Source organism: Pimephales promelas, chromosome 5 (assembly GCF_988280905.1).
Source record: "Pimephales promelas chromosome 5, fPimPro1.hap1.1, whole genome shotgun sequence".
NCBI classification, from domain to species: domain Eukaryota; kingdom Metazoa; phylum Chordata; class Actinopteri; order Cypriniformes; family Leuciscidae; genus Pimephales; species Pimephales promelas.
Window position 1 is genome coordinate 461659 of NC_142773.1, and position 27366 is coordinate 489024.

Sequence of the window (27366 nt, forward strand, 5' to 3'; positions counted from 1 at the left end):
TCAGTAGTGTACAGGTGGGCATAATTATTTCAATCAATCAATCAATCAATCAATGAGAGATGTTTTACCGCATTTGTTACACTGAAACACTCGACCACTACTTAACAAAACTGGAAGCAGCAGGGCGTTCACTGCTCATTTAAATATCTGATGACGCATTACTCCCTTCTCTATGCTCATTGGCTATTATAAATTACGTAGCCAATGGAAACACTCCTTTTCCGAAACTGCACATATTGTCGTAGTAATCAACTAAAGTTTATTTACTCGTATTTAAAATTGAAATGAACAAAAAAAATGATAAACCAGACAAAGTAAGGAAAATAAAGAAACCTCAATTTAATTGTGATAACCTCAAATTTGGGACAACTTGGTTTGAATATATTTTGAATTTCTAGCAATGTTAAACTTCTGTACAACCCATTTATTAAAAGTTGCATAAAATGTTTCATGCGTGCATTTTTATGCTTAAAATGTTATGAGTTTTAAATTATTACACTAAATGTTGTTTCTATTATTCCAAATTCCTTCATTTCTAAATAAATTGCATTGTTTAAAATAAAATCATCAAAATAAATTGCACATTTAAAACGTCTGATTGTATAGCTGACTTGTTCATATTGAAGGATTTGAAATAGACAGGTTTGAACGCAATCCTCCGAGAAGAGCTTGCTTATTAAAACTTATAGGAGTTTGACAGGTATATTATCGTACACGAAAACACATGGAAACTGAAACTGTCCATATATTTAGATTGTGAATCCAATCCCAGGTTCAATCACACGGAGCAATACTTTCTGCTGAACATTTTGAAGATTCAATGCAGTCAGAAATGTGTTATTTGTTTAATATATCTAATATGGTACATTTCTGCAGTCATATTTCTTTCATTTACAAGCTGAGTTTAACATCCAAACTGTTTTTATACAAATAAAATGCATATTAAAAAAAATAAAAATAAAACATGTACATTTCTAGAAGTTAATTTAGTTTCTCTCTTCTCTCTCTCTCTGCTGGTCATGTGTTATTATTGCTCATGACCAGCAGAGAGAGAGAGAGAGAAGCGAGCGCACACACACACACACACACACACACACACACACACACACACACACACACACACACACACACACACACACACACACACACGTACAGTTCAACACTTAGATCCGCACAGCGACTCACTGGATTCCCTAAACACACACAGCACACACTTCAACACACCTGCAATTTATTAACATTAATGATGGAATTTAAAGAAATAAAACACACTTTCTTATGCATTATATTTAGTGATGCATCCAAAGTTATTTTCTACCAAAGCAGTGATTAACATTTTCATTTAGACGCAAACCGAAACCTGAAATTAATCACATTTATTTAATAATCAACAGCAGTTGCGTTATTTAAATAGCACTTAAAGTTTTTAATTATATAATTTAACTTACTCCGATTCATAGTTGAAATGTAAACATTAAACCATTGCAATAAAAAAAGAAAATTGACAGATTTTTACTTTAAAAAAAGACAACAGGTGAAGTAAAAATATATGTAATAGTGCATATAAAATGCTCCTCTGCTCGCTTGTTTTTTTCTAGCCAACTAAAAATTGATGGACATTGAATCATTTTTCTGAGGTAAATAAAATGTGACATGACACGTTCACAAGCTGTTTTATTGACATCTTTCCGCAGTTAAAACACCGATTGTGCGATTCCATGAAACATGAAACTAAACTAGTTTAGTGAGAGATACTCCACTAAGTTGTTCTGCCTTTTTCAACATAACTTCAGATGTCCATTCATGTTTATTTGGTGCTAGAACTAGTAGTAAAGAGAAGGAGGTGATCAGTTTATTGATTTAATTTTGTGAGAAAGTTTACAGAATTTGAAACACCAGACTATATTTCATATCAAAAGTAACTGTTCAGGCAAAAATTCAATAAACAGACATCACTGCGTAAGAGACACTCAGAGTTAAATTAATAAAGAAAGAGAAGTTTATTATAAAGGAAAAACAAATTACCTCCTTCACGGATAGCAAAACCATAAGACATTCCTCTGTTATTACATATAGGAGGTGAACAGATAATATAAAATATCGAAACATAAGGCCCAATAATCATATGTAATACATGTGAGGTTAAAATTTCCCCAACAGAAGCAAAATGTAGATCTACATCTGGGGAGCGATCTTTTTCTTTCCTAGGATGGTGAGGGAACAGTCCTAAATGCCATTAACCCCAGTGACGGGTAGGTTTAGGGACGGGGTTGAGGTAAGTCATATATTTATATATACAGTAATAACGTTAAGTCAACGGTGTTCATAAACACGCTGAAAAGCGATTATGCGTGTTGATAGCACGCCAAAAATGCAAATACGAATTGGCGTGTCATACACACGCTACTTCATGAGATCAGTCTGAAATATAAGACGTGCATACGAGCTCGGATCCTCTAAACGCCTATTTCTAAAGTGTGTTATAGCTATAACCGCATCATCTGTGCTTCTATTGCTCCTGTGTGCACACTGAAATGGGTCTGATAGAGCACTGACCTCTGATTTTACTAAATGAATCATCATTTTCTCCAAACACTTCATTACTGTTGAGTGAGCGCTACTGGAGGATCATCATTGTTCTCCTCACAGCAAAGCTTGTTTGGGACAGGGATAATAGTGGAGCTCTTCCACATTGAGGAACTGTGTGTGTGTCTATAGATGTCTGATCAATGGTAAAGCTCTTCTACTGCAAGATTTCAGTGTCCGCCCAGAGACGCGTCTGGCCTTGTTAGGACACACATGTGGACACAGTCTCTCCACCATATGCGGGTCAATGAGTGTTTTAGGAGAATCCAGTTCAGACGAGGCATCCAGTGCAGTTTCTGCTCCTGTGAATAGTCTCTGACGGCAAACCTACAATAAACATCTCTCAACTCATTCGCCTTTGCCCCCTCATCTCTCACATTGATAGATCTTCTGGCTGGAGTCATATTTGTCATATATTTCAGAGAATCCCACAGTTTTCTGGTGATCATAGTCCAACAGCGGAGCTCAAATGTGTCCGTCTCCTTCCTCCCAGCTAACAGGGAACGTTCCCAGAACATTCACTAACCGCTCTTTAAAACTTGTGGAAATGTTAGTACAAAACCTTATTAAAATAATATAAAATGAGAGAAAACGTTGCTAGATGGAGCTGTGTGGAGGCGCTTGTGGAGCAGAGAGCACAACACTGAGATGAAGGAGCGGCGGACACTGTTCAGCCCAGTAGAAGACATGCTTTACGCCAGCGAGACCAGTACAGTTGAGTTGCTGAACCAGAAGCCCTGGACAACCCTTTGACCAACAGCTGGAGACAATAGTAGACCGCTAGAGGTCGCACACACACTTTATTAGCACTTCTGAAGCCTGTTTTGAGGGATTTATTGTTGTGAATTCATTATTTGTCTGAACTCGCTACAGATACAAGAAGTTCCTGAGCGATCTACGGGTTCTCTACGATCATCGTGAGAGTTTGGCTCTCAGCTATAGGAGAGACTTGCTAACACGCGGCCACCAAACACAACTATGTGGAGATGCAGTGTGTGTTTTAAAAGACTAAATACTTCACAGGACAAAAGCATTCAAGATCCCTCCATTATTCCAGCTTTTCATCCCCGACTAGAGATGATCTATGAGGCGCGAGTGACAGTCTTTCAGAGACTTTGAGCTTTGGAAGTTTGCAGATCTTAGACATGCAAGAAGAAGATCTCAGTGACCTTTCAACTGAGTACGGCTGTACAAGGGCCGTGATACAGGTCGGGCCGTGTAATACAAGTGTAATGCAGCTATTATTAAAAACATGATTATACACTCAAGCTTCCATTGTTTTCCAAAAATGAGCTTGAACTGTTTTATTCTTCTCATAATTATGAAAAATGAATCTTTCATTAGTGTTTGTCTCCCTCTGCTGGTTAAACACAAACACATTCAGGATCTAGATTTACATTTTTGAGTTTATACTGTGTGTTTATACAAATAAAAGTTAATCTATGAATGAGAAAGTGTAATTTGTTGTGAAATAAAAGGTGTTTCACTGCCGCCTCATCAGGTCTGTCAGAGGATGGTTGAAATCTAAATGAAGTCTTAATTTCTAACAGTGAAGTCACTGTATCTTCAGTCTCTGTTGATTCTGTTGACTGTGAGTCTCTGTAGTGGATCCTTATTCACCATCAGATGATCAGCAGAACATCAGACTGGCCTCTGATAGCCAATCCTAAAATAAAACACACACACAGTCACATATGCAGTATGAGATATTACATCTGTCACATCTTTACATAAGAAAACTAACTAGATAATCTATATTAATTCCTTCTCCAACATGATAATATAGCTTCTATCTGATGCTCAAAGTCACTTTACAAAATCAAAAGCACATGAAAGGTCACTTTCACACAATGGACAGCTGATCCAGAACCAGCAGAAATCATCATTACACTCACTACAGATTTAATATCAGTTAAGAACAACCCAAATCTCAGATTATCACACACAGAGACAGTTAAAGGGGAAAAGATGAAAATAACATTAATATTACTCTCAAAATCAGTCACAACAGTATGAGGAGAGTTAAACTCATAATAAACACAGTTTACATTTCAGAGACCGACAGAAACTGAAGCTGAATTTAAGAATCTCTGACAAAATATTCACACACACTCTCTCACACACACACACACACACACACACACACACACACACACACACACACACACACACACACACACACACACACACACACACTTACCTAACCTGTTACTGAACCTGAACCTTTACTTTTATTTCTAGCAAGTAAAACAGCCATTTGAACTTTAAATGAAAATATAATGATGAAAATTGTTAAGAACTATTCTTACTGTAGTGTCTCCAGTTTATAATGTGGATCATCCCTCAGATCCTCCAGCTGCTTCACTCCTGAGTCTCCTAGTTTATTATCAGACAGACTCAGATCTCTCAGGTGTGAGGGGTTTGATCTCAGAGCTGAAGCCAGAGCAACACAACCTTCATCTGTGACTCCACAATCACTCAACCTGTAGAGAACAATGACACACATTAAGCCTATATACAGAGATAAACACAACACTTAAACTATAAATACTGTTAAACTATAAAACTATAAATAATGCTGTGTCAATATGAAATATATATTTCATATTCATGTGTGTGTGAGAGAGAAAGAGAGAGAGTGAGAGAGAGAGAGAAGTATATGTATGAGTGTGTGTGTCAGGGGCACAGCTGCACATTTGCTGAGGGGTTTGCAATATCAGTGTTGGTGCCACCCATCACACACACACACACACACACACACACACACACACACACACACACACACACACATACACACACACACACACACACACACACACACACTACAGTTACAGTTACACACACATCATTACAGCCAAACATTCATTGGGTATAAATAGCCTAATGTATTGTGAAGCAATATTTTCATCAGTGTGTTATATTTACCCCAGGGCGTTATTTACCTTTATAAAGGCACTGCTTTAATTTTACCTTATTAAATGTATGCATCATCTTTCATGTCAAATTCTTACATTTGATCAATAAATTCAGTTAAAATAATAAATGGGGCTGTTACCAATCAAATTATATTATATAGTCTAAACACTGCAAAATTGCAACTGCAATAAATAGACTAATGTTATGAGATTAATGTTTTAAATAAATGTTTAAATATACAAGAAAAACTTAAATAATACTTGTGTGTGTGTGTGAGAGAGAGAGAGTGAAAGAGACCAACTAAGGGAAAAAAGCATTGCAGTAAATCGCGCTGATTAAATCTAACGATCGTTTATCATATCACGTCAAACCGTGCAAATTATATTTTGTTCTCAAATTGTTAATGTTGAACGTCAGCATTGCGTGACTACATGTAATGTCCTTCTGATATTATCCTTGTGTTGGCATGGGCCGCTGCAGTCTCTTTCCCCAAACTCTCAGTCAGAGTCTTCTGCATGTTACAGCGGTGAGTCTCCAGGTGTCTCTGGTGATTGTCTTTTGAACCTTTCTGGATCCACCGTCAAATTAATTAGTTTAATTATATCCAATGCTGTGAGAAAAGGCTATAAATCTCCACCTCCTGCATCTATACACTATCTACATATTAACCCTTCAGGCTTCAGAGGTTTTTTCCTAAAACGTTTGATTTTGACATCTTAATTTCAAAAGGCTTTATCTTAAAAGTGAAAAAAAAAAGATTCTGTAAATTAGAGAAATATTAAGGATGACCAAAAGTTTATGTAGGGATTACATTTTCCCTCTAATTTGCATATTATGATGTCATATGGTGGCAGCAATCTTGGATTAGAGCATTTTCATGAAAAGTCACATGTTTAAATGATAAAATGCAGCACTTCTTTCCCCCCAAAATGTCCATCACCTTCTGTATGCTATATTGCACAATACTGCATGCTCAGGTATATAGTAAGTAGTAAACAAACTGATGTGTAAATCATTACTAATAAATGGTTAAACAAACTGTATGCATGCAGTGGTTGGCCTTTTGCTGTAGAGATTTTCCATTTACTACATACAGTAGGCACTCTGATTCCATGTATGAGGCACAGCACATATATATATTATTCATATGACACACAAACACAAGTAGACAAGACCTGTTTAGTTCAAAAGATGACTTGCGACGTCAAGGCACAGATCATGAGTGAGATGATACGAGCGCGGTATGTAGTATGCACACTATTGCGACTCCTCACCCTGCCTTCACGTTGCCCCCTATCTGTACTATGAATACTTCGACCTCGTCTAACATACCCAGTGATAATAGACAGACTCCACCACAATACTGTCGCCCCGATTGCTGAGACACTCTGATGAAATGGCTCACTCTCATACTAGCTCCGCTGTTGATCGCACTGATTCAATGCGCTGTAACTCGAACATTTTGCATAGAAACATGACGTTTTTTTGAGTCGGGATGAAGTATGACATGTCTGCCATCCAGTGGAGGGGAGATCGAACGAAATTTGACACCCAATTTGACAAAATCGGCCATTTATTCAGTGACGCATCTTGTCGAGTAAACTCGACCGTGGCGCCTAGAGGGTTAATCCTTATTCACTCAGAGTCTTTATGGTAGAGATGATCTTACCCCAGTGTCTCCAGTTTACAGTGAGGATTCGCCAGTAGATCAGAAAGCTGCTTCACTCCTGAGTCTCCTAGTTTATTATCAGACAGACTCAGATATCTCAGGTGTGAGGGGTTTGATCTCAGAGCTGAAGCCAGAGCAACACAACCTTCATCTGTGACTCCACAATCACTCAACCTGTAGAGAACAATGACACACATTAAGCCTATATCCAGAGATAAACACAACACTTAAACTATAAATAACATAATGCTGTGTCAATATGAAATATATATTTCATATTCATGTGTGTGTGAGAGAGAAAGAGAGAGAGAGAGAGAGAGAGAAGTATATGTATGAGTGTGTGTGTGTGTGTGTCAGGGGCACAGCTGCACATTTGCTGAGGGGTTTGCAATATCAGTGTTGGTGCCACCCATCACACACACACACACACACACACACACACACTACAGTTACAGTTACACACACATCATTACAGCCACACATTTTTTGGGTATAAATAGCCTAATGTATTGTGAAGCAATATTTTTATCAGTGTGTTATATTTACCCCAGGGCGTTATTTACCTTTATAAAGGCACTGCTTTAATTTTACCTTATTAAATGTATGCATCATCTTTCATGTCAAATTCTTACATTTGATCAATAAATTCAGTTAAAATAATAAATGGGGCTGTTACCAATCAAATTATATTATATAGTCTAAACACTGCAAAATTGCAACTGCAATGAATAGACTAATGTTATGAGATTAATGTTTTAAATAAATGTTTAAATATACAAGAAAAACTTAAATAATACTTGTGTGTGTGTGTGTGTGAGAGAGAGAGAGAGAGAAAGTGAAAGAGACCAACTAAGGGAAAAAAGCATTGCAGTAAATCGCGCTGATTAAATCTAACGATCGTTTATCATATCACGTCAAACCGTGCAAATTATCCTTTGTTCTCAAATTGTTAATGTTGAACGTCAGCATTGCGTGACTACATGTAATGTCCTTCTGATATTATCCTTGTGTTGGCATGGGCCGCTGCAGTCTCTTTCCCCAAACTCTCAGTCAGAGTCTTCTGCATGTTACAGCGGTGAGTCTCCAGGTGTCTCTGGTGATTGTCTTTTGAACCTTTCTGGATCCACCGTCAAATTAATTAGTTTAATTATATCCAATGCTGTGAGAAAAGGCTATAAATCTCCACCTCCTGCATCTATACACTATCTACATATTAACCCTTCAGGCGCCAGAGGTTTTTTCCTAAAACGTTTGATTTTGACATCTTAATTTCAAAAGACTTTATCTTAAAAGTGAAAAAAAGATTCTGTAAATTAGAGAAATATTAAGGATGACCAAAAGTTTATGTAGGGATTACATTTTCCCTCTAATTTGCATATTATGATGTCATATGGTGGCAGCAATCTTGGATTAGAGCATTTTCATGAAAAGTCACATGTTTAAATGATAAAATGCAGCACTTCTTTCCCCCCAAAATGTCCATCACCTTCTGTATGCTAAATTGCACAATACTGAATGCTCAGGTATATAGTAAGTAGTAAACAAACTGATGTGTAAATCATTACTAATAAATGGTTAAACAAACTGTATGCATGCAGTGGTTGGCCTTTTGCTGTAGAGATTTTCCATTTACTACATACAGTAGGCACTCTGATTCCATGTATGAGGCACAGCACATATATATATTATTCATATGACACACAAACACAAGTAGACAAGACCTGTTTAGTTCAAAAGATGACTTGCGACGGCAAGGCACAGATCATGAGTGAGATGATACGAGCGCGGTATGCAGTATGCACACTATTGCGACTCCTCACCCTGCCTTCACGTTGCCCCCTATCTGTACTATGAACACTTCGACCTCGTCTAACATACCCAGTGATAATAGACAGACTCCACCACAATACTGTCGCCACGATTGCTGAGAAACTCTGATGAAATGGCTCACTCTCATACTAGCTCCACTGTTGATCGCACTGATTCAATGCGCTGTAACTCGAACATTTTGCATAGAAACATGACGTTTTTTTGAGTCGGGGATGAAGTATGACATGTCTGCCATCCAGTGGAGGGGAGATCGAACGAAATTTGACACCCAATTTGACAAAATCGGCCGTTTTATTCAGTGACGCATCTTGTCGAGTAAACTCGACCGTGGCGCCTAGAGGGTTAATCCTTATTCACTCAGAGTCTTTATGGTAGAGATGATCTTACCCCAGTGTCTCCAGTTTACAGTGAGGATTCGCCAGTAGATCAGAAAGCAGCTTCACTCCTGAGTCTCCTAGTTTATTATATGACAGATTCAGTTCTCTCAGGTGTGAGGGGTTTGATCTCAGAGCTGAAGCCAGAGCAACACAACCTTCATCTGTGACTCCACAATCACTCAACCTGTAGAGAACAATGACACACATTAAGCCTATATCCAGAGATAAACACAACACTTAAACTATAAATAACATAATGCTGTCAGTATGAAATATATATCTCATATTCATGTGTGTGTGAGAGAGAAAGAGAGAGAGAGAAGTATATGTATGTGTGTCATGGGCACAGCTGCACATTTGCTGAGGGGTTTGCCTTATCAGTGTTGGTGCCACCCATCTCACACACACACACATACACTGTCACAGCCTGTCGTCTGCACCAGTCTGTCTTTGTCATCAGCACTACACTTCCCAGGATCCTTTTGTCTCCTCTCCTGAACTCACTCCCTCATCAGCCACCTGTTCCTCGTTTTGATCATCTGTTTCACCTGTTTCCACTCCATTATGTTCTGTGTATTTAGTTCCATCTCATTCAGTCTGTCTTGGTCGGTCGATGTTGTTCTTGTGTTGAATGTTACCCGGTGTTACCCCGTCTTCCTGCCTGTAATTTGAATAAATGTAGATCTTCATGTTAACCTGGACTCCTCCTGTTCCTTCTGCCTGCACTCCTGCACTCCTGCACCCCTGCACTCCTGCACCCCACCCCGTGACACACACACTACAGTTACAGTTACACACACATCATTACAGCCACACATTGTTTGGGTATAAATAGCCTAATGTATTGTGAAGCAATATTTTCATCAGTGTGTTATATTTACCCCAGGGCGTTATTTACCTTTATAAAGGCACTGCTTTAATTTTACCTTATTAAATGTATGCATCATCTTTCATGTCAAATTCTTACATTTGATCAATAAATTCAGTTAAAATAATAAATGGGGCTGTTACCAATCAAATTATATTATACAGTCTAAACACTGCAAAATTGCAACTGCAATAAATAGACTAATGTTATGAGATTAATGTTTTAAATAAATGTTTAAATATACAAGAAAAAATTAAATAATACTTTTAAACATGAAACTAAATCGCCAGTAGGGGGCGACAAGTGACCGTCTTAATAAGAGAGTCATTAGTTCAAAACGATTCGTTCAAAACGCTGAATATACTGTAATGTACGAAATTCGATAATGATATGATAATATTTGTGTGTGTGTGAGAGAGAGAAAGAGTGAAAGAGACCAACTGAGGGAAAAAGCATTGCAGTAAATCGCGCTGATTAAATCTAACAATCGTTTATCATATCACGTCAAACCATGCAAATGATCCTTTGTTCTCAAATTGTTAATGTTGAACGTCAGCATTGCGTGACTACATGTAATGTCCTTCTGATATTATCCTTGTGTTGGCATGGGCCGCTGCAGTCTCTTTCCCCAAACTCTCAGTCAGAGTCTTCTGCATGTTACAGCGGTGAGTCTCCAGGTGTCTCTGGTGATTGTCTTTTGAACCTTTCTGGATCCGCCATCAAATTAATTAGTTTAATAGCCTCTATGCACGAACCCTGCTGACGTGTGTCCAAAAGAATCTCAGTCAGCGTCTTTACTTCCAGAAGCGCGTTCTGCAGGCCAAGTGTATAGCGGCAAAACTTTAATAAAATCTGTTTTCTCAGAAACGGAGACAACGATTTTAGAAACGCTGATTCGCTAGTCGAATTTCGTACGATATGAGAGAATACTAACCCTCAACGTTGTTGATGTAGCTCGAAATATATAATTTAAATAACTTCTCTTTTTTACTCTTGTGTGACAGCTAACTGCCTCACAGTGTTGTTAACATCATTCACGTTAACTGCAGAAAGTTTTTGTAAACAGCGAGTGTAATTTGACACTATCTCCACCTAACGCAAAACCGGCTTCTGACCATAGACTGACACAGCACCGGATGTAACTGGGCGTGCTGAGACAAACCCGGAAGCGATCGTGCATAGAGGCTATTATATCCAATGCTGTGAGAAAAGGCTATAAATCTCCACCTCCTGCATCTATACACTATTTGCATATTAATCCTTATTCACTCAGAGCCTTTATGGTAGAGATGATCTTACCACAGTGTCTCCAGTTTACAGTGAGGATTCGCCAGTAGATCAGAAAGCTGCTTCACTCCTGAGTCTCCTAGTTTATTATCAGACAGATCCAGTTCTCTCAGGTGTGAGCAGTTTGATATCAGAACTGAAGCCAGAGCAACACAACCTTCATCTGTGACTCCACAACCACTCAACCTGTAGAGAACAATGACACACATTAAGCCTATATCCAGAGATAAACACAACACTTAAACTATAACTTTGTTAAATTACATCAGTTAGGATTAGGGGATTTAATATACAGTTTAAAAATCATTATTTCTATGGAGAGTCCTCATAAAACATGGAAACACAACGCGCGCGCGTGTGTGTGTGTGTGTGTGTGTGTGTGTGTGTGTGTGTGTGTGTGTGTGTGTGTGTGTGTGTGTGTGTGTGTGGTTAATGTATTTGTAAAAACTAATCACATTATGTCTGTCATATAATAATATATAGGCCTATACAAATATCTCTGCATGAACTACATATTGGCACACAGTGTGAACAGTGGCGGAGTGTGTGAAACAGAAATCTCATTCAACAGAAACATGAGTGTGACTATATACTGGACTGTTTCAGTGCCTAAAACACAACCAACACACTTTATTAGTCATTGTAAAAATTGTAAAAGAGGTGAATGTAATGAACAATAAAGAGTCATGAAAACCCCTCTTTCAGCTCAAGTCTTCCTCACAATCGTTCTGAAAAGTCCTCTTAAATGTGTGTGTGTGACTGTGAGGAAAACTGGAGGATTTTACAGCTGACAGTTCTACTCCTATCAAATCATTGAACACAATCTGTATTTTCCCTTTAACAGTATAAATGTTTATATAGTACATTCACTATAAATGCATGTATTTGATATTGTCTCATACAAATGTCCTAAAACCAGTAGCGTAGATCACAAATCTCTGTATCTTCAGGACACTGACAATAAAGATGGAGAGTGACAGAGAAGACAGAAACTCTCGTAGCTCTCCTCAGAAAAACGCTTGTTACACACACACACACACACAGTTTGATTGTGTCGGTAGTTTCTAACCAAACGCCCGCAGCGAGTCTCGGCCTGACACATCACGGGGGAAGCCTGACACACCTCAGCTCTTACACCATGGACACACACACACTTCCCATGAACGCCTCTCTAAACTACTGCGGGATTTTACAGTTTGAAGCGTCTGTCACAGAAAAACACCATCTGCTGTCATGAACAAGAGGAATGTCTTCTCATAGGATAAGAACACACAGTCTCATTAATAACACACACACACACACTGACGTGTCATCGATGGACTATAGTGTTTCTCCATGTCATAATCTGTGACTTTGACATGATGTAGATTTTAAACCTGGAGAAAAATCTCCACAGTATCCAGTTTCCTCCTGAAATGAAAATGAATGGACTGCTAATCCTGACTGTGCTGAGATTGAGTGTGTTTAAAGTAAAGGGTGTTAAATGTATGTCATGATGTCAGAGTGTGTTTTTCAGTGTGACTATCAGTCCTGCAGTTTCAGCTTAATGAGGAGCAGCTCATGTGTTCAAGCATTTACAGATCAAACACATGAACTCACAGTGCAGGAGAAACACAGCAAACGCTTTATACATATTAATCCTCTTACATCATATGAACAGACGTCATCATATGAACAGACATTAAATTAATTTAATGAATTTAATAAGGTTGTTTCAATAGCTTTGCTTGTAATTAATGTAATAGTTATTTCCCTGAATTTTATTCCATTTGATTATAATTTATGAATTCACAGTGACAGTTTAATGTGAGAGTCGTGTATGATCTTACCCCAGTGTCTCCAGTTTACAGTGAGGATTCGCCAGTAGATCAGAAAGCTGCTTCACTCCTGAGTCTCCTAGTTTATTCCCAGACAGATCCAGTTCTCTCAGGTGTGAGGGGTTTGATCTCAGAGCTGAAGCCAGAGCAACACAACCTTCATCTGTGACTCCACAACCACTCAACCTGTAGAGAACAATGACACACATTAAGCCTATATCCAGAGATAAACACAACACTTAAACTATAAATAACATAGGCAAGGAAAGTTTATTTCTATAGCACATTTCATAAACTATGGCAGTTCAAAAGTTTCACATACAAATGAATTATAATAATCACACTATAGCAATTCATAGAGCTTTGCATAGAAAATAGATAAAATAAAAGCATGGTTAATAATGTATTTGTAAGCATTTTAAGGAATGTGTGTGTGTGTGTGTGTGTGTGTGTGTGTGCATGTGTGCGTGTGTTAGGGCTGGGAGAAAAAAAATCGATTCACTAAACTATCGACATTGTTTTTCTCTGGTGGCTCTCAAAGACACTCCAGCGTGTGACGTTACAGTCGCTATATCCCTTTCAAGTGGACCCGTGGAAGCGGCGTGAGACTGAATCAGTGTTGCCAACTTAGCGCCTTTGTTGCTATTTTTAGTGACTTTTCAGACCCTTTAATGACATTAAAAAGTGACTAGTGCCAAATCTAGGTCCTCTTTGGTCAAAGCTCAGTCTCCTCCAGATGTTGTCAGTGGTGCGAGCACGAGCTCTTGCTTTCTCCCTGCCGTCTCTCTCTCTCTCGCTGCGTCTCCCCTGTTCAGTGAATGATGAGAGGAGCAGCGGCTCGTTCTTCTGTTGAGCGCAGGGCCGCTGACAGACGGGAATCAGCAGTGTTTCTCACTGACGCACCACTTATCTGCTGCTCTTTTGTTTTACATGTAAAGAATTTAGTTTGACCATTTTAATTTTGTGCTTATTACTTGTAATACTCGCTATCACATAGCTTTAGTTCATCCAGTTCCCGAACTCTTAATTCAGATCATTTACACATATAAAAAATGTAGTCATTCACTATATCATTGCTACACGTTCTATTGTCTGACAAAAAAAATATAGGAAAGGAGAACATCTTTATTGGACATTCGGCTATTTTATATTATATTAAAATACAGTATGTGAGCATGAATTTAGAGAGAAAACATTAGTCAGAACATAAGAATAACGCGATGAAGTCATGAATAAGCTAATTGACATATTACTTCATCTAGCGACATTTAGGGAAGGCATTAGCTACTTTCCTTTGGAAATAGTTGGCAACACTGGGGGGGGGGGGGGTCATGCATTATATGAGCTGATCAGCTATCTAAAATTAATAAGACCGTAGAAAATAGTAAAAAAAACAACAACGACATTACATTTACAATAATCTCTCTGTGTGCACGCGTCAGTGTTTGTTGTGTTAGTTATTATTAACACTATAACGTAACACATGCAGGTTACGTTTCTCAACAATGAGAATGAATAAATAAACACCTGCTTCTCCAGACTCGCGTTTATCAGTAATCCACAAATCAGAGCACTTTCATAATCACTAAGCCATAGGGTAGCGGTTTCAAATTTATCTAGATTTATTGTTCAGCATTGCTTGAGCGTTTTATAATTTGCATGGCTGAATTATTCTTCCTCTTATCTGAGTGACCATGAATGAGAGTATTTTAAGATAATCCATGCGATCAGAAGTACCGTGACTACTGTAGAGTTACTGTCCTCGCTTATGAACTCAGTCAGACGGCAGGAGTGGAAGGGGATCGAGCGGGATTCTTTATTGCTGCCGATATTCAGTCTCTTTTTAATGATAGGCCTTACGCATCTGTCAATCAACCCGCTTGCTATTTGGGGAATGAACCCAGCGCTATGATTGGTCGAACTCTTCTTCTTTTGCTGTTGATTGATTTGAGGACTGCGCGTTCACAGAGGCGTCACCAGGTTATTGCGTAGTTTAGAGTGACAAATCGTACCAAAGTACTTTGAGGTCAAATTGCGAAACAGGTCGTTAGATCTGCAGTAGAGCTGCACGATTCATCTTTAAAATACTGTGATCTCCATTTAAACACACACACGATCTTCCAGTTCCTCTGTCTATTAAACCTTTGACCAAATCATATCGCAACATTTTAAATCTGTGTTGGCGCTGCCGCTGACCCAGAGAGAGTTGTCATGAAACAGCTTCACAAAAGGTCTTTTAAACCTCATAATAGTATCAATATTTATGTGATACAATAGTTCAAATTATCATGGAAGTACTGGGATAAAAGTTTAAAGCTCAAATATAAACACTGATGTCTACGGTAGCGATCACAATAGAGTAAATCAGCTTTCAATAGAAACTTGACGCTTAAAACAACACATTTATCGATTACATTGTTTCTCCACTAGGTGACGACAAGCGACTTAAAAATGTATTTGTTATTGAATTATTAATTCAAGTGAATGTAGAACTGTATGATGCTCCTGAAATAAAACTCAGAAAGATATGATGAATTGTTTTTGTAAATATGACTCATCTTACACATCATGTAGGGGAGAGCGGGGCACAACCTAACGCGTTTTGACTTTGGCTCAATTAATTAAAAAATAATTAGGTTAGATTATTTTTTTTAAACAAGCAACATACACATCTCTGCTACAAATGAACACTTAAAGTTTTTTTCTAGGACCTACCATTTTCGTACAGTTGGACTGAAAGTGTCAGAAGTGCAAATGTTACAACTTACCCCATATGCGGGGTTAATTCTAACAGACAGAGGGGTTAGTTGTAACACTTGTGTGTAACACACATAATTCAGTACAATTTTATTTGAATAGTTTGATATTGTTTGTGCATCTGTATAGACAGATATCCACACATCCATCCCTCATCCAATCATCCTTCTATTATGGATCAATATCATGGATAGAGACATAGAAAGGGGCTGCACAGTTTTGCGAAAAATAATAATAAATAAAATTATAAAATATTGTAATTGAAATTAAATTGGATTTGTGTGTGGCAGCTGCATGTACAATTATTATTATTACAATTATTATTACAGTCATAATAATACAAATGAGCTTAAAATAAAAATTTAAAGGGATTATTGCATTAAAAACAGGCCATATTTTTATCATTTTTATCAAGTTATCATTCATAGTACACAAAATTTTAAACATTTTAAATTCCAACATTGTTTGTGAACGTCCAACAAAGTTAAATGTATACTCAAACCTGAAAAGTTGTGTGTCTCCCTGTTTTCATTTGATTATCATTGTACACTTGGTGGCTTAGTTGTAACACTGTGTTACAACCAACCCCGCTGTGCATTACATATTTTAACTCTAGCTAACAGTCGCTAGGAATTGCTGACATGTTTCAAAACGGTGCTATGTTTGAGCCAACAAAACAGTGATTAAGGCAATATAAAGTTAGATTCAGAAACGTATACACCTAACACAGAAACCGAAAAAAATCTATGATGAAAAAATGTACTTGCATGGTGTCAAAACACTCTTTGTCCAGTATCTTCACGAAATATTGGCAAAACTTTCCGCAAATTCGCGGGAGACCGTCTTCTGGCAGCGAGAGAAAAAGATCAGAAAGACATCCTGCTTGATCCTGACGAACTATGTAAAATGTCCGTGTTACATTTAACCCCGCGTTAGGTTGTGCCCCGCGCTCCCCTACAGTCTGTATAAGTGTATGATTGATTTTCCCCATACTCTAGTGTTAAACACAAATCACAATACATTTCAATATCGAATTGCAATATTGTAGAATCGCAGCGTATCGGCACCAAAGTATTGAATCTGGAGATAGATGCATTGTCCCAGCCCTAGTGTGTGTGTGTGTGTGTGTATGTGTGTAATGCATTTGTTAATATTTTAAAGAACTCTTAATATTGATGTAATTAATGTCCAATAAAGGCTGTATTAAAGCACTTAATGACATTCTCTGATTTTCAGTGACCTAATTTATTCACTCAGAGTCTTTATGGTAGAGATGATCTTACCTCAGTGTCTCCAGTTTACATTGAGGATTCGCCAGTAGATCAGAAAGCTGCTTCACTCCTGAGTCTCCTAGTTTATTATATGACAGATTCAGTTCTCTCAGGTGTGAGGGGTTTGATCTCAGAGCTGAAGCCAGAGCAACACAACCTTCATCTGTGACTCCACACCTACTCAACCTGTAGAGAACAATGACACACATTAAGCCTATATCCAGAGATAAACACAACACTTAAACTATAAATAACATAGGCAAGGAAAGTTTATTTATATAGCACATTTCATACACTATGGCAGTTCAAAGTGATTTACATAGAGGCAAGGCAAGGCAAGGCAAGTTTATTTATATAGCACATTTCATACACGATGGCAATTCAAAGTGCTTTACATAGAAGACATTAAAATAATCAAAAGAAATCAGAATAATTAAAACAGTTTAGAATAAAAAATAAGAAATAATGAAAAATAAAAAATTATGATAGAAATAAAATACAGTAAATTAAAACCATTTAGAATAAAATGAAGTACAGTAACAGTCGGACGAACAGTGGCACAGTGCTCATTCAGTAAATGCACAGCTAAACAGATGTGTTTTGAGTCTGGATTTGAATGTGACTACTGTAGGAGCACACCTGATCTCTTCTGGAAGCTGGTTCCAGCTGCGGCTGGCATAATAGCTAAAAGCAGACTCTCCATGCTTAGAGTGAACCCTTGGTATTTCTAGCTGATGTGATCCTAATGATCTGAGTGATCTGTTGGGTTTATATTCAGTGAGCATATCTGCAATATATTGAGGTCCTAACCCATTAAATGATTTATATACCAGTAATAATACTTTAAAATCAATCCTAAATGTAACTGGCAGCCAGTGTAAAGACCTGAGGACTGGTGTGATGTGTTCATATTTTCTGGTCCTGCTCAGAATCCTGGCAGCAGCGTTCTGTATGAGCTGCGACTGTCTTATGGTCTTTTTAGGAAAGCCAGTGAGGAGGCCATTACAGTAATCCACCCTGCTGGTGATGAAAGCATGCACAAGTTTCTCTAAGTCTTGACTGGAAACAAAGCATCTAATTCTTGAAATATTTTTCAGATGATAGTATGCTGATTTAGTTATTGCTTTGACATGACTATTGAAACTAAGGTCTGACTCTAGAGACACACCAAGATTCCTGACTTGATTCCTAGCGTCAAGGTATGCATTCACCTTGAGAACTTCATCTTTGTTTCAAACGCAATAACTTCAGTTTTGTCTTTGTTTAACTGCAGAAAGTTTTGACACATCCAACCGTTTACTTCATCAATGCATTGGCACAGGGAGTCAATGGGGCTGTAGTCGTTAGGCGAAAGGGCTAAGTAGAGCTGTGTGTCATCTGCATAGCTATGGTAAGCGATTTGGTTCTTTTTCATTATTTGGCTCATTGGGAGCATATACAGGTTGAACAGGAGTGGCGCAAGAATCGAGCCCTGAGGGACTCCGCAAGTCATGGATGTCCACTCACCCTTATGTTCTCCCATACTCACAAAATAACCTCTCCCTTCTAAGTATGACCTGAACCATTTTAGGACTATCCCAGAAAGCCCCACCCAGTTTTCCAGCCTGTCAAGAAGTATGTCATGATCGACAGTGTCAAATGCAGCACTGAGGTCGAGTAGTACCAACACGGATAATTTGCCTGTATCAGTATTTAAGCGAATATCGTTTATTATCTTTATGAGCGCTGTCTCCGTGCTGTGATGCGATCGGAAACCAGATTGAAAATTGTCAAAGTATCCATTTGAGCTTAAGAATTTGTTCAGCTGATTGAAGACTTGAGATTGGTCTATAGTTGCTTAAGATGATCTTATCCAGATTGCTCTTTTTCAGGAGCGGCTTGACAACTGCAGTTTTCAGGGAGTTCGGAAAACTCCCAGAGCGAAGTGAGGCATTTACCACTTCTAGGAGATCTGCTTCTAAACAGTTTAACACACTTTTGAAAAAAGATGTGGGAAGTGTGTCAAGGGCGCAGTTTGATGTTTTAAGGTGCTGTACGGTTTCTACCAAAATTGTGCCATCAATTTCTTCGAAATCAGACATAGTAACTACTTTCTCAGGTTGTGGTCTGATCTGCCTGACCCCAGAGCAACTCAAGGATGTGCTGATCACCTTTCTGATATTATTGATTTTCTCAGAGAAGAAAGAAGCAAGCTCACTGCATTTCCTTTCTGAGAGCATTTCTATGGGAATCTGGCTCGGGGGGTTTGTCAGTCTCTCTACAGTAGCAAAAAGAGTGCGTGTGTTGTTTATATTGCTGTTTATAATATTTGAGATGAAAGTCCGTCTAGCTTTGCCTAGTTCCCTATTGAAAGCGTGGATGGTGTCTTTGTAGATGTTATAATGGACTACAAGTTTTGTCTTCCGCCACATGCGTTCTGCTCTTCTGCATTGTCTTTTCATATTTTGCACAGCTGTTGAGTTTCTCCAAGGTGCTTTTTGTCTGCCACTATTCTTCCTGACTTTCACAGGAGCAATATCATCAATTACACTCTTAACTTTTGAGTTAAAAGAATCAAGGAGAAAATCAACAGAGTCAGCATATATGCTTGGTTTTAAAGATATATCCTTCATAAATAGCACACCAGTGTTTTCATTTAAGCATCTCTTCTTGACAGACACAGCTCTAGCTTCAATGGCAGGAGAGATTAATATATCAAAGAAAATACAGAAATGGTCAGACAGTGCTACATCCTTAATAACAATCGATGAGATGTTTAAACCCGTACTGATAAGTAAATCTAGAGTGTGTCCACGATTGTGTGTGGGACCGTGTACATGCTGTGTCAGATCAAAAGTTTTTAAAACAGTTTTGATTTGTTTTGCCATATTGTTTTCTGCATTATCTATGTGAATGTTAAAATCTCCAGCAATGGCAAAACAGTCAAACTCAGAGGCAATTGTTGATAACAGCTCTGTAAAGTCCTCAGCAAAGGCTGGAGAGTATTTTGGAGGCCTGTAAACAATGATAAGTAAAATACGTGGAGCACCTTTTAACACTATACCCAGATATTCGAAAGAGGGGTAATTCCCAAATGATATTTGCTTACATTGATAAACATCTTTAAAAAGAACAGCTAAACCCCCACCTCTTACCCGCTCTGCAGACGCTCATATAAGTAAAATTTGGAGGGGATGTTTCGTTTAGGACCGTTGCACTACAGCTGTCTTCTAGCCAAGTTTCAGTTAGAAACATGAAGTCCAGGTTGTGTGTGGTTATTAAGTCATTGAGTAGAAGTGATTTATTTTTAATGGAGCGAATGTTTAAAAGTGCTAACTTTATAGTCTTACTTTTTGTCCCCACAGCAGTCTTAGTTTGGCGTGTAATAGGCACCAGATTAGATGGGTTTGCTGTACGGCTGTTGAAGGCCTTAGATCATGTAAATGAACAGCAATAGAGAAAGATTCAGGCGCACTGGGTTCCCGCTTGTTCTGATTACATTTGATAAAGTTATTGTTTTCATAGCGAGAGCCCAAAATATTTCACTTAGAGCTGGTATCAGTTGTTTTTGGTTCACCTCGAGCCGATGGGGGAGGCTGTGAGCCCTGGCGCTGTGGCAGAGGCCGAAGAACTCTCGGAGGAGGAGGAGGGGGAGGGAGAGGGCGAGCTGGGCCCGAAAGCTTTGGTGGTTTTGGGGCCTGCCGTTTTTTGGTTGGTATCTGGGGGCTTGCAGCAAAAGAGTGTGATAGTTTGGTTCCAGCAGACACCAGTTGTTCCATTTTCTCTGAAAAGCACAGAAGTGGAGATGCTGGAGAGAGTGATAATGTGTCAGGTGAGATGGGCTGTTGCTCTGGTGTTATTGGAGGGTGTAAAATGCTGTCCTGGATTCCCTCGCTGTTTTCCAGAAAGTCGTCCTTGGGTGCTGAATCTGGGAGCAGTTCTGATATGTCACAGTCTGTCTGTGGTGAGCTCTGTGGGCAGGGCTCTGCTGAGATTGTATCCGTGAGCAGAGGTTGTTGTTGTGGCTGAGTGGTGTTATCATTGTCCTTGTGTGATGTGTCAGCAATATGTCCATTCAGGTGCTGAAATGAAGTCCTGTGGTCATTCATATTGTGTCCAGGTGTGTGTGTGTGCCATTCAGGTTGAATGGATTGGCACACACTGCAGAAGGATGATGGAGGGAGAAGTAGATATTGTCCTTTAGCACTCTTGAACCAAGTTTGTTTGGGTGATGGCCATCCCGTTGAAACAGTTGCCTCTGACTCCAGAAAAGATTGAAGTTGTCAATAAAGTTCACTCCTTTTATATTGCAGGTTTTTTGCAGCCATGTGTTGAGCCCAAGCAACCGTGAAAACCTGTTTGTTCCTCTTGCTGGGAGTGGTCCACTGATGAATGTTTCAACTTTCAGTCTTTTAAGTGTTTCAAAAAGTTCATTGAAATCCTTCTTAAGGAGTTCCGACTGCTCTTTATGAATATCATTTTTCCCCACATGAATGATGAGTCGATTTGCAGTCTTATGTTTCGCCAGAATGTTCTGAAGTTCCCTGTTTACATCAGAAGTTGTTGCTTGTGGAAGGCAGCATGTAGTTGTATCCCTGATACTAATGTTTCTGATTATGGAGTCGCCCACTATCAGAGTCCTGGGCCCCGCTGTGCTCTGAGCTGAGTGCCGGTTAGCATCAGTGTTAGCTACAGGCTGACTCAGTCTGTGTTCGATCACATTCGTCAAATTCAGGGATTCCTCATTCATTAATACTTCGAATCTGTTCTCAAGATGAATAGGCGGTGGTAGGAGACCAGTGGTTGCAATCCTGGTCAGAGTCATATCTGGGGTAGATGATGCTACTGCTGAAATATGTGGTGCTCGTGACAATCTGATGTCTCGAATGCCTTTGGGTCTCGCTCCCTGTTTGTGCCATCGATTTGTAAGTTGATCGGCTTGTTTCTCTACAGTCAGTATAGCTTGTCGAGGAGCACTAGATTCATGGGACTCACCGGCTGTGCGCTGAGGGCGTCCATGACGGAGCTCTGTTGTGCCTTCCGTCTGGTTTGTCGGTCCCGAAATTAACTTTGTTTCAAGAACTGCAATCCTTTGTAAAAGTCTGTGGCAGTTAGAGCAGCAAGTAGATTCCCGAAGAGGCATTTTCTTATCCTTATGAATGTAGGGAGTTGTGTTTTCTCTTCCCCGGAATGTAAGCAGTGAAAGGCTGGTTGAATAAAAGTGTGAAGTACTTTTTAAGTAATCCCAGCGTCTGAGCACTGTGCTGATTTGCTGAAGTTAAAATTAGGTGAAAAGGAGATAAAATATATAAAAAATATTAAAGCGATAGAGCAAAGCGCGGAGCAGTAAGCAGGAGCGTCCGAACAGTAGCTGAGCAGGAAGTCAAGATTCATAGAGAGGAAATAATCACAAAATAAATGCAAGGAAAATTCAAACAGTAATTCAAAAGCTTTACATAGAAAGGAATTATAATAATCACACTATAGCTATTAAAAAATCATTATTTCTATGGAAAATCCCCATAAAACATGGAAACCCAACAATGTGTGTGAGCGTGTGCCTGTGTGTGTGTGTGTGATTAAGTGTGTGTGAGTGTGGCGGCGTGGTTCAGCGGTGTCTGCAGCGGGAGAGCGAGTGAGGAGCCGAGCGGGAAGTAAGTGGGTCAAGCTCAAACGATGAACACCTGTCTGTGATTTCAGTGATTGGCGGAGGAGAGCGCATTTAAGCGGGCCAGGTGGACAGTGCTGTGAGAGAGATCCTGGAGTTTGTGTGGCCGTGCGGAGCTGTGTACGAACAATCCGAATTGGTCCGTGGCCGTGTCTGAGGAAGCTGTGAACAGCGGGACGAGTTTGATGTCTGAGACGGAGAAAGCTGTATGCAGCGGGAAGAGTTTGATCTACAGTGTTTGATTGATTTTGTGTTTGATGTTAAGAGCGCTGAGGCGCCGTGGACTGAGTTATTGAAATAAAGCACACAAGCTCCAGTATTCGCCGACCCCTTGTCTTCTTCCATCACCCACACTGAACCAACATTCACTTTATCACAGTGAGATTAAGTGTGTGTGTGTGTGTGTTTACTGTATTTGTAAACATTTTAAAGAACGTGTGTGTGTGTGTGTTAGGAGGACTGGGAAAAAAAATCGATTCACATAACTATCACAATTTTCTGGTTCACAATTTTAAAATATTTTTTGTATTTATTCCAGAATTGATATTGATTCAAATTAAATTACTTTATACCATGGTCTACAACAATGAGCAACTTCATTATTTCTTTTAACATTTATGGAGAATATGACAACTTTGACGACTGGTATGCTGCCGAAGACAGAAAAACTTTAAATAAAACGGAGAAATGACACAAAGAGTTAGCACCGGGAGAATTTAATCAAACAGAAGACGAAAAAGATGAGATCAACACGAAAAAAATATGAAATGGGCAGTAAATACACTCAGAGACTTTATTGTTCAAAAAGAAATGGACTCCAGCTTTGAAAATGACACCGCTGCTGCTCTGAATGAGACCCTGCGGGAGTTTTATGCAGCTGTCCAGACGACCAAGGCAGGAGGAGAGTACAGCGTTTCGAGCCTATAAGGAGCCTGAGAGCCGGTATCAACCGCCATATAATTATTATGTGTAATAAAAAAAAATAACTGTCTACCTTTGTGTTTCATGAAAAAAAAAAAATGCATTTTTGAACCTGAAGGGCTCTACAAGCTGAGCGGACTATAAATATCTCCGGTTGCTAAATAAACTGTCAGGCAAGTTATTATTTGTAAAAACTTAATGCCCTCCGAGGTGTCCATTGTCAGGTTTTAATGGACTTCGGCGGACTGGGAGGCAACAGTCCTCTGCTGCGCGTCAGCCGGTTCACGCCTCGCCGTCGTCCATTAAAACCTGACAATGGACACCTCGTCGGACATCAACCCTTACTTATTTTTGTCGTTGCTTACAGACGAGGTTGACAGAAGTTCGCGACTCTTGCTCCAACAGAGGATTAACTTTTCGTTATCTATCTGTGTTGGCGCTGCTGCTGACCCAGAGAGAGTTGTCATGAAACAGCTTCACGAAAGGTCTTTTAAACAGGGCCGGATTAAGAGTTCAGAGGCCCCTGGGCACAATGTCTTGTAGGCCCTATATTACATGATCAATGGTGTTTTAGGATGCCAAACAATTATTATAATAATGTAACAATGATTTATATAATTATTACTATGACGTAAAATCCATATAGCCTATAAATGTACTATATGAAGGAAAATGAATATTTCAAAGTATATTTTAGTCTAAATTACACTAATATAGGCAAATTAAAATACTTTTGTCCTTATTTCTTCACTTGCAAGAAATAAACCCTTGAACTTGTATTTAGGAGAAAACACCAGATGACCATGATGATCGCGTGAGCAAAGTGTACACTTTTCTTTAATTCACCCAGCACTGATGCCTATTCTTAAAGTCTTGTGCTGTTTTATAACGGCAAAAAGCCATATCATGGTTTCGATATTAGTTCATTGGCAAAACATAACGCTAGAGACCTTTATGTTCGGTTATACATTTTACATCTTCTCATATGTGTTGGGAAAAGGGAGAAGAGACTTCGGCAAAAGGCGGATTCAAACTTGGGTCGAGCGCATCAAAAGTTGATTCACGCACTTTGCGTAAAAGTTTAAAGCTCAAATATAAACACTGATGTCTACGGTAGCAATCACAATAGAGTAAATCAGCTTTTAATAGAAACTTGGCTCTTAAAACAACACATTTATCGATTACATTGTTTCTCCACTAGGTGGCGACAAGTGACTTAAAAATGTATTTGTTATTGAATTATTTATTCAAGAGAATGTAGAACAGTATGATGCTCCTGAAATAAAACTCAGAAAGATGTGATGAATTGTTTTTGTAAATATGACTCATCTTACACATCATGTACAGTCTGTATAAGTGTATGATTGAACTTTTCCCCACAGTCTAGTGTAAAAAAAAAATCACAATACATTTCAATATCGAATCGCAATATTGTAGAATCGCAACGTATCGGCACCAAAGTATTGAATCTGGAGATAGATGCATTGTCCCAGCCCTAGTAGTGTAATGTAGACAGACACTAAGGTTTGAATTTTTCTTTGTTTAATTTGCACCCTGAATATGGGTTGGAGCTTTTAATTTTGAACTCTCAAAGTGCACCAGACTGCTGAATTTAACCTTTAAAGAACACAAAATGTTCTTACAGGGGAGCATGCGCCCCAACCTCTCTAGAGAAACAGAGGTCCACTTCTGACACTGGGTAGTTGCGCCTCTGAGTAACTCAGTAGTCTATGTATTTGAATAATGTTTAAATGTTTAAATTAGTCTTATGAATTTAATTATGTAGCTAATTTTCATTATGTAGGTAATTTTCATTTTCTCACGAGTGCCGTCAGGGTAACTCTCTGGCCCTGTCCCAAATGGCACACTCCTAACTTGTGGACTTCCTCAGAGTCCACACTTCGGTGACGTCATGTAGTGCAGACCTATAGGGCCCTTAGCCCGAGTCCGCGAGGGTGCATTGAGAGGTATTTTTGGGACAGACTCGATCGTCACGCCGGAAACAGGAACTCACGCCTGTGAAAGCCTTATCCCTCTCCATACGGAGCTGAATAAACTTAAAGATCATCTCATCAGTCCCTTTATTAGAAATATATAATAATTGTTTTTTAATGATATAAACAAATATCATTAAAAAAATTCCAGTCATCGAAAACAGGATTTATTTTATTTTCCCAAATCTTATCCATGTGAACTAAAACAGCCTGCTTTTACAGTTCTATAACTGTATATAATATATAATTTATAATGTTTAAGTAATAACTGTTATAATGTTTTAGCAGTGATGCTTGTTCTCAGTGTTACTTACACAGCGTATCTAGTTGCTGTAACCACAGGCATCAGCTTCTGAAGAACTTCATCTCCTGTGTTTTGTGGGACACTAATAGAAAATAAAAAATAAACAATTAATAACGCTAACAATAATAATACATATCATAAGTAAATAATACATTTTACCTTTTTTAACTAAACACAGCTTTATAAAGGACGAGTGTTAAAGTTGTTTAGTGTCTATAACTGTAGAAGTCTCGTATTCAGCAACACAGATTTGTTTTCTCTTTTTCTTGTCAATGTCGTTTGTCAAGGTCTATTAGTCTACATTTACACTACAACACTATTCGACATATCAGATTTTGTCCTGTCAAATGCGTATATTTTCATGAATCAAGAAGTATTTTGTGTTAAATAAGTTGTTTTTGAAATGAGAAGTAATAATGATAAAGTCACATTAGCTGGGGAAGCAGCACTGGCGCGCACTCAAACACACACACACACACACACACACACACACACACACACACACACCTCATTCATCCTCGTCTCGTTCACACACACACACACACACGCACGCACGCACGCACGCACGCACACACACACACACCTCATTCATCTTCGTCTTGTTCACACACACACACACGAGATGCTGATCGCACATGGACATTCACGATTCACCCGTTACTCCTCTCTTCCTTCCAGATCCATTTCCTGGTCATTTCATACACTTACACTGCACTGTCTCGTCGCTTCGTGTGTGTGTGTGTGTGTGTGTGTGCGCGCGTGTGTGTGTGTGTGCGTGTGTGTTTGTGTGTGTAGTCACTCTTCAAGCGGACAGTAGAGCTCAACGCCATCAGGGACATTCAGTGTTTTATCAAGTCTACTTTGGCCGTCCGCGTGACGTCATTATCATCATCAGGAGGATCCGCGGACGTCCACTTGCTGTCACTATTAAAACTTCATTTTGGAAAAACACTTTCTATTAACTTGCTGTTTTATTACTGCAATCCAGTGAACGACAGCCGTCTGTGTCTCCCAGTGTCTTACATTATTGTCAGTTTAGAGTTCAGGGACTCATTTACACACAAACAGAAGATAACATGTATGCCTTCATCTCCGAACACATTATCTGTGTCTTACATTTCA

General features: G+C 38.9%; 1 protein-coding gene across 11 annotated transcripts in view; it reads right to left on the bottom strand.

Moving 5' to 3' along the window:
• Nucleotides 1–3899: 3899 nt before the first annotated feature.
• LOC120479200 (NLR family CARD domain-containing protein 3-like) overlaps nucleotides 3900–27366 on the bottom strand; it is a 33054-nt gene continuing 9587 nt past the window's right edge. For 2 of the 11 annotated variants that reach the window (XM_089130765.1, XM_089130764.1), the window contains 8 exons: nucleotides 26255–26326; nucleotides 17391–17564; nucleotides 13363–13536; nucleotides 11546–11719; nucleotides 9389–9562; nucleotides 7172–7345; nucleotides 4896–5069; nucleotides 3900–4252 (listed from right to left, as the gene is read on the bottom strand). In XM_089130765.1, coding sequence (XP_088986891.1) covers nucleotides 4228–4252; nucleotides 4896–5069; nucleotides 7172–7345; nucleotides 9389–9562; nucleotides 11546–11719; nucleotides 13363–13536; nucleotides 17391–17564; nucleotides 26255–26326 — 1141 coding nt within the window. In that variant the 3' untranslated portion in view covers nucleotides 3900–4227. Of the gene's footprint in view, nucleotides 4253–4895; nucleotides 5070–7171; nucleotides 7346–9388; nucleotides 9563–9612; nucleotides 10040–11545; nucleotides 11720–13362; nucleotides 13537–17390; nucleotides 17565–26254; nucleotides 26327–27366 lie in introns of those variants that run through there. The other 9 variants (XM_089130767.1, XM_089130766.1, XM_089130773.1 and 6 more) reach the window with 7 other exon arrangements.